The sequence below is a fragment of the Raphanus sativus genome, chromosome 7 (assembly GCF_000801105.2).
Source record: "Raphanus sativus cultivar WK10039 chromosome 7, ASM80110v3, whole genome shotgun sequence".
NCBI lineage: Eukaryota > Viridiplantae > Streptophyta > Magnoliopsida > Brassicales > Brassicaceae > Raphanus > Raphanus sativus.
The window spans coordinates 15,670,132-15,678,111 of NC_079517.1; the positions used below are offsets into that span (position 1 = coordinate 15,670,132).

The window sequence follows — 7,980 nt, forward strand, 5'->3', positions numbered from 1 at the left end:
ACTCTTACATATCCCATCACAAAGGAAAAGCATAATGATCACTCAGTCCCTGTAAACTGGATTCATCATCTCTTTGTTTTGGTATATATATATTGGAGGAAAAAAAATGTCATGTTAATATAAGATGTAAAGCCAAATGGCAACTCTGTCTCAAGTCTCAAATATATAGAAGAGATTTACTGTATAAGTATTTGACTTTTGAAGTATTCTTCATTTTGTTTTTTTTTTTTTTATCAAAGGATGTATTCTTCATTTTTGAGTGATCAAAGGATGTATGACTTTTGAAGTATTCTTCATTTTGTTTTTTTTGCCAAGTATTCTTCATTTTTGTTGATAATAGCCTCTCGTTTTAGAGTTTGAGAGATCAACTCAAAGTTCCAAGGAAAGGAACCATAGATTGGATGCTACAATACAGTGAGTTTGAGTGATAAACTAAAAAAAAAAGCTTCTCCGCAAACGGAGATGTAAGTATGTAACCTGGCTTATATTTATTTACGGAAGAAAGGCTTAGTAACTCCGATGTTCCTTTCTCCGCAAGAACTTCCTGACTACATCAATCAGAAACTTACGATGTTTGTTGGGCTTCAAAAAGCCCAAAAACATGCAACAAAAAGAAATGCACCAGCGGGGAATCGAACCCGGGTCTGTACCGTGGCAGGGTACTATTCTACCACTAGACCACTGGTGCCTGATGTGCTAACAAGAAACCTAGAGTTTTATGTTCGAAAACATAGCTTTCTTGTAAGTTTATCCAAAATCAAGGGTCTCTCCTCCTAGGTCTTCATCAGATTGGAAAGCGAATCAATAGGAAGTCACCATAGAGAAATCAACAAAGCTCCACGATCAATAACAAACAATTAGAGAGATTGATTCTTCGAATTTCAAGCGATAGATTTTGCGTACTGTATCCTCTCTCTCTCTCTCCGGTTAAAAAAAGAGTTGAAGGAGGAGCGATGAGGAAAGAGGAGAATCATCATCATCATACAGATAATAAAAGTCGGGTGGATCCGAATCTTCCAAAATGGGTCTGCCAAAAGTGTCACCACTCCCTCACCATCGTCGGCGTCGATTCCTATGCCGGCAAGTTCTTCAATGATTCCCCTCCTTCCGGTTTGCCCCCTTCTTCTCTCTCTCTCTCTCTCGAGCGTTTTGTAATTTCATATTTTTCTATGGAACTTTCATACTTATAAAGAGTTTCAGATTCAGACACAACTTTGTGTAATGAATTTGTATATATATTCCTTCTTGCCCTAATGACTTGTGTTTAAAAATAAAAAAAACTAGTGTTAATTGTTACATCCATGGAGCGAATACTGTTTAAGCAATTACCTAGATATAGAAGTTACTGCTATGAAATTATTAGACGTATAAAGAGTTTGAGAATCAGACAGACCTGTGTGTAATGAATTTGTAGATATGCCTTCTTCTTGTCCTAATGGCTTGTATGTTTAAAAAGGTTAATGTAATTGTATCATCCAGTAATGCAAGGCTCTTAGCCAATAGTGTTCAAGAAATTGCCTATATTAGAAGTTACTGCTATGAAATTTTCAGACTTTAAAAAGAGTTTCAGAATCAGACAGAACTGTGTGTAATGAATTTGTAGATATACCTTCTTCTTGTCCTAATGAATTGTGTTATAAAAAAAAAACTAATGTAATTGTATCATCCAGCAGCAATGCAGGGGTCTTCCATCCATGGAGCCAACAGTATTCTTGGCTCAACACGTATGGACAACTCTTTCGTTGTTTTACCTCGACACAAACCTCAAGCTCAGGGCATTCCTCCACGTCCTCGTGGTGCTTCTTCTCCTCAGCCTCATGATGCAACCCACTCTGGGAAGGCAATGGAGGAATCTTTTGTTGTCGTGTATAAGTCTGAGTCAGCTTCTGATTCAGGAGGCGCTTCTCAAAATACGTTGTCCTCTCTTGAAGTGGGCCAGAATGGTCCGTTGCATTCGAATACTTCTGGCTTTAATGCGACTATCAATGTCTTAACTCGTGCTTTTGATATTGCCAGAACTCAGACACAGGTATGATGACGCTGTAAGGTTTTGGCATATCCTTCGGATAGAATGAAGCTGATTGTATGTTACTCTCCGTTGTTTTGGTTCTCTCAGGTTGAACAGCCATTGTGCCTTGAATGCATGAGGGTATTGTCTGATAAACTTGAAAAGGAAGTGGAGGATGTGACGAGAGACGTAGAAGCATACGAAGCATGTGTTCAACGGTTAGAAGGAGAGACTCAAGATGTGCTTAGTGAAGCTGATTTTCTCAGGGAAAAGAGGAAGGTGAGTTTCAGTTCTCAGCTTTATTGTTCAACTCTAATATGAATTGCATATAATGTTAAGTAATAAATGCTTTTGTTTTTTTTCCTGATCTTACTTAGATTGAAGAAGAAGAAAGAAAGCTTGTTGCAGCTATAGAAGAATCAGAGAAACAAAACGCTGAGGTAAACCGTCAACTTAAGGAGCTTGAGTTAAAGGGAAATCGCTTTAATGAACTTGAAGATCGGTAAAGCTCTCTCTCTCACTGTTCCTCTGTCAGCAAAGGATACATCTTCAATGCTCTCTTTTTTATTTTCTCACATGTCTTTGTTATAGGTATTGGCAAGAGTTCAACAATTTCCAGTTTCAACTAATAGCTCATCAGGTGCGTCGCTGGTGATACTCTTACATTTCTCCCTTGTGCTTTTCATTCCTTGAAAATTTCTCGATAACAGTTCTCTCTCGTTGTGTGGTATTAGTTTTAAGAGCTGTTGGTTAGGTTTATTCAGTCAGTGTTGAGCCTGTGAAGGAATAGACTTTATATCAGCATAGCACTTGTTTTCTTAGTATTAGTGCTAATGATATGTCCTTGAAAACAGGAAGAGAGAGATGCAATATTGGCAAAGATTGAAGTCTCGCAAGCACATTTAGAGTTATTAAATAAGACAAATGTACTGATTGATGCCTTCCCCATACGGTACGATGGAGATTTTGGTACAATTAACAATTTTCGACTTGGGAGACTCCCTAAAGCACCGGTAAGCGTTTGCAACTTTCTGTGTATTTGATGTTCATAAACCTCTTCCTGCTCATATGTCACATGAAACGTTATCAGGTTGAGTGGGATGAGATAAATGCTGCTTGGGGACAAGCCTGTCTTCTCCTCCACACGATGTGTAACTATTTCCGACCAAAGTTTCAGTATCCTTTTTAACACCTCATAATCATTTTCTTTATTTCGTGTGTGTTTTTGATACTATTTACTGTAAATGAAGTTTATCCTTAACCCGTATCCTTTTCTAAGATGTCGAGTCAAAATACAGCCAATGGGAAGTTATCCTAGAATTGTGGACAGCACCAACAGCACTTATGAGCTGTAAGTGATTCCCAATTCTTCAGTGTTCTTCACCACGTTTTACTAAGGAATATGTGATGATCTTCAGGTTTGGGCCTGTAAACTTGTTTTGGAGCACTCGGTACGACAAAGCCATGACGTTGTATCTGATATGTCTTAAAGACTTTGCTGATTTCGCAAACGCAAAGGATCAGGAGAACAATATTCCACTAGAGAAATGCCTCAAACTCCCATTCAAGTAAGTCCCCACACTCTCCTTACCAAAACCTTTAGAGTAAGCTATCTTGTGTCGTTAATGAGTTACAATCCAGAAGTTCTTATATCTCCTTTTTTTGTAAATGCAGAATCGAAAATGACAAAGTGGAGTCATATTCAATAACGCAGAGCTTCAACAAGCAAGAGAACTGGACCAAAGCACTTAAGTATACTCTCTGCAACCTGAAATGGGCTCTCTACTGGTTCGTTGGGAACACTAATTTCCAGCCTCTCTCTGCAACGGTCTCTTTGCCTTCTGATGTATCAGCAGCTGGTTCCTTGTACGCCAAGCGTGGTCCTGCTTCTAATAACCCGTCTGGTAAAAACTTAAGAAACCCGTGAGGAGATGGAGATGGAGATACTTAATGAAAACAGTGACTTTTGTGTGAAGCATTTACTGTTAGAACATCGAATAATACGAAACACTGATGCTTATAACTTATTGTACAGCCTCTTTTACATTGTGTATTATTATATTAGTTTGTTAGTTTTCTAGCTTTGTGTGAAAGGTTTCTTATCTATACAAAAACCCCCAAAGTACAAATTGTTACAATTCAATTGTAAAAATGTTAGTTCTATAGGCTTCTAGCAGAAGGAGAAGTAGCATTAGGAGCCAAGCAAGCATTGGCAAAGAAAGGACTAACTTTAAAAAAATGCTAAAGAAGCCGATTGCAGAATGTAATAGTAGAGGATTACAAGAAGACACTCACTCATCATCAAGTAACAACTGCTTTTGTTCATTCTAAACCTCTTTCTTATTCATAAATACTCTAACAGCAGTAGTTATATTTTTTATTTAAGTAAAAAAAAAACGATGCTGCTTGTTTTCTCTGAAGAAGGTTATTATTATTCAAGGCTTCTCTTCGTCTAAATTAGAACAGGGAGGCACATGCACAGAATCCGCGAAAAACTCCTCTATTTGATGCAAAACAAAACAAGAAAGAAAAAGAATTAGATGACTGAATGATCACAATAATATACTAATCAAACAAGAACCATATCTAGTTCACTCTCTTTTGTTTTTGTAGTAAGACACTATTTCAAGACTAGTTTTAGTGTTTGTGTTTACCTATGTCCTCTTGGTCAGGAGAATCCAGCAAAATCTCTGAGTCAGATGGAAGAAAGGGAGAGCCAGTATAGTTTCCTAAATCTTCAACATACACATCTTTATCACCAACAACCATCTCGTGTTATAACACAGACATGTGAAAAAAACACAAAGAGGAGTAAAACTATGATTGGTCTGATAACTGAAACTGACCTCCCAAGTTTGACAGATCTGCAGTGAGATCAGAAAGGCTAAAATCCCAGGGAATCTGATCAAATGACTCTGTGGTATCCCCAGCTCCTCCTCCTCCTCCATCTGCTCCAACATCAGCCGTGGTGAACTCAGAATCAAGCACTGAAGTGTCCATTACCATGTCTGAATCAGCAAATGGAAAGTGTCCGCTTGATGCCACAGAAGCTGGACTCACTGCCATCTCACCACTGCTTGGTGGAACCACTTGAGGAGGATTTGCATCTTCCACGTTTCTATCAATCACCATACTTTAAAGTTAAGACATGGAGATTTAACTATAACTGTGGGAGTTGTTGGTTCTTACTCATTCGTTGAGTTCATCCTCAATGGCTGGAGATGCGGAGGTGCAGGGACTCCGTTAACAACATGGCAGCTTGACATTGCGGTTGCAGCAGCGATATGGGGATGGCCTTGAACATGCATTTGAGGATGTTGTAGTACTGGATATCCTATTTGCATGCCAACTACTGTACTGCGAATAAACAACCGTGTTAAATAACAGTGAAACCATACTTCTAAATATGCAAATTCAATTTTGTTTTTTTGTCAGGTAACATAAGGGTGTTAGACTTTATTACCAGGTGCCATGGGATGCATTCCGTTTTGCATTGGTGCCAGAGGAATCTTTGGAGGAACAGGAGGATACTTCATGAGATGGTATTGGTGCTCAAGTAATTGATTGAATATAACTATTTGCTTCTTCAGCTTCAACCTTATGTAATAAGCCCTGAAAAACTCTGCGTTTCCTTCTTCAAGTTTCTGCCAAACTGTTTTCACATAAGAAACAAAGAATGGTCAAAAAAACTAATTCATAACATGCAATGAAACTGATGCAAAAGAAAAGAGCTTACCCAAGCTAGTAAAGGCAGGTTCTATCCTTGCCCGAGTCAAGAGGGTCTTCACCACCTCATCTTTGTTCATGTACAACTGAAGACATCTTTCTATCAAATTCTGGACCTACATCAATCATCAGATGTTACACAAAGACACACACACACATAAATAGAGACAGAGAGATAGAGGTAAAGCCTTAAATTTTTAACAAGGAGGAGGTCGAATATTATATACTTACGAGTTCAATATCTTGTCTTGAGACTTTCCTACTATCATTGCTTGAAGCAGATACAGAAACGGCATCTTGTATAGGAGGAGCATCTATTGATTGGTTAAGTTTCTGTTCACCTTGGGACTCTTGTGAAGCTTGAGTGGAAGATTGTAGTTCCTGTAATTAAAATAACAAATATATTCTACTATTAACATTTCACTTTTTGGTAATTAAAAAGTAATGATGAGACAGCTTACTATAGACCCAATAAGAACTATTGCTTGAACTAGTCTTAGCTAGAAGAGAATTATAACCATTGTCCAGTTTCCTATATGAAAGTACTGATCTAACCATGAATAAGCAAGCTACAAGTGAACAGGAACTACAATAGCAGAAGTGCTTCGATGATCCTTGTGTATTATACAAGAAACATGTTACCTGTTCGCTCTTCATTACTGCTGAACCTAAACTGCCTTGATGATGCTTCAATCAGAACTCTACTCTTTAGCTCAACAACTTGGTCAGTTTCTTTGTTTTATAATTTTGAGAATCAAAGATAAACCTGAATAACAAGAAGAAGCAAGAAGAAGAAAACAATTAGCTTTATATAGGCCATAGCTCATCTACATACTAATACCTAACAGTTTGGTAGCTAAAATAGTCAGCTAACAGTCAAAGTGATACATTATATTAGCATAAGCCAATGTAACAAGAGGAAAGGGAAAAGTCTTTTCCACATTGATTGGTTATTTGTCAAACCAGAATGGGAAGTGAGTCCCTCAAAACATTTGTTTAATAGTGTTCCAAATCCCAAAGTAAAAGCACATTACAGAATCTAACTAATAATATAATAGAAAAAAACTGTATCATAAAGTTTAACCACACAAACTAAATCTAAACAAAATAGTTAATAGTTTATACCCAGTGTAGATTGTTTCACACTCACATCAACTACAACATCACAAGTTATAAAGTCTCAAACTTGCAAAAACCCACTATGAAATGTATTCAGATGATTTACATTTCTAATGAAGGTTTGATGATTAGGTAACTCCAGAAAAGGTTTGACATTTGTGGAAAAAGATAAACAAGAGAATAGCTTTAGGGATTACAAAAAAGAAAAGGAAATCAACTGAGAAGAAGAAGATGGTGAGAAGAGAACAATGAAACAAAAGATTTTTAAAATAGAAGAAGAACAAATAACACATCCCCACATGAACAGAAACTCTCTAATATAATATTCAAGAAAAAATCAAAAAGGTATAAGGAGCTTTAGAGTGAGAACTATCGAAATAAACAAATCACAAATAAAAGATTCCAGCAGCGAATCTCACCTTGAACCCTAAATCTTACACACTCAGAAAACAAAAGTAGTGAAGTCGACAAATTGGTTAGATCCAAAAAAAATTGTCTTTCAAGAAATTCATATGAACTAGAAAGAGCAAAGAGAGAGAAAGAGAGAGAGACCAAATGAAAAACAAAATAAAAGCTTTCTCAAAATTCTTTTTTTTAGTAGAAAAGAAAATGAAAATCTGAAAGTAAGTCAGTAAATGTTTAAATGCAAATAACAACAATAGATGTTAAGTTTGACTAGTGGACAAAGAAGAAGGAAACAATATCAGGAATATATAAATACATGCTGCTGTTTCCTTCTTTTAGTTATTGATAGGATAAACATTACAATATAAATACATTAAATGGAAAAAAATTCAAAATACCTAAAATAATTTTCATTTGCTATAAAATACATATATTATTAGATTTCTTATACATATTTTTTTGATACTTGACTAATATCTAAAATTAAAAAAAGATTATACATAAAATTAACTCCATCAACCTATAACTATGTTTGAGCATAGATTAGAAATCCAGATTTTTTAAAGTATTTGTGATTTGTTTCGAATGTTATTGTTTTGTTCCGGAAAAATACAGATATTCAGAAAAATAGATATCCGACAATAAATAGATATTCGTGGATATTTACGAATATTTACAGATATCTCATTTGTTTTGATCAATACAAATAATTTTAAAAGTTT

The 7,980-nt window shown here is 36.1% G+C and overlaps 2 protein-coding genes across 4 annotated transcripts; one reads left to right on the forward strand and one right to left on the reverse strand.

Moving 5' to 3' along the window:
- The first annotated feature begins 757 nt into the window (after nucleotides 1–757).
- Nucleotides 758–4,088, forward strand: LOC108816591 (beclin-1-like protein). 2 transcript variants are annotated; one of them, XM_018589160.2, is made up of 10 exons: nucleotides 758–1,110; nucleotides 1,671–2,029; nucleotides 2,117–2,287; nucleotides 2,386–2,510; nucleotides 2,600–2,648; nucleotides 2,863–3,021; nucleotides 3,099–3,184; nucleotides 3,288–3,359; nucleotides 3,427–3,576; nucleotides 3,683–4,088. In XM_018589160.2, exons 1-10 carry the CDS (start codon nucleotides 954–956, stop codon nucleotides 3,933–3,935), a joined length of 1,581 nt encoding a protein of 526 aa, XP_018444662.2. In that variant the 5' UTR covers nucleotides 758–953; the 3' UTR covers nucleotides 3,936–4,088. The 2 variants fall into 2 exon arrangements, with proteins under 2 accessions (XP_018444662.2, XP_018444663.2); XM_018589161.2 differs by having other exon boundaries at nucleotides 1,674–2,029.
- A 149-nt stretch (nucleotides 4,089–4,237) lies between these two features.
- LOC108831035 (uncharacterized) lies at nucleotides 4,238–7,459 on the reverse strand. 2 transcript variants are annotated; one of them, XM_018604603.2, is made up of 9 exons: nucleotides 7,273–7,459; nucleotides 6,377–6,500; nucleotides 5,966–6,115; nucleotides 5,745–5,850; nucleotides 5,472–5,660; nucleotides 5,198–5,360; nucleotides 4,855–5,126; nucleotides 4,663–4,743; nucleotides 4,238–4,508 (listed from the first exon to the last, which is right to left on the reverse strand). In XM_018604603.2, the coding sequence occupies exons 2-9, from the start codon at nucleotides 6,389–6,391 to the stop codon at nucleotides 4,444–4,446; spliced, it is 1,041 nt and encodes a 346-aa protein (XP_018460105.1). In that variant the 5' UTR covers nucleotides 6,392–6,500; nucleotides 7,273–7,459; the 3' UTR covers nucleotides 4,238–4,443. The 2 variants fall into 2 exon arrangements, with proteins under 2 accessions (XP_018460105.1, XP_018460103.1); XM_018604601.2 differs by having other exon boundaries at nucleotides 4,663–4,758.
- Between the last annotated feature and the right edge of the window lie 521 nt (nucleotides 7,460–7,980).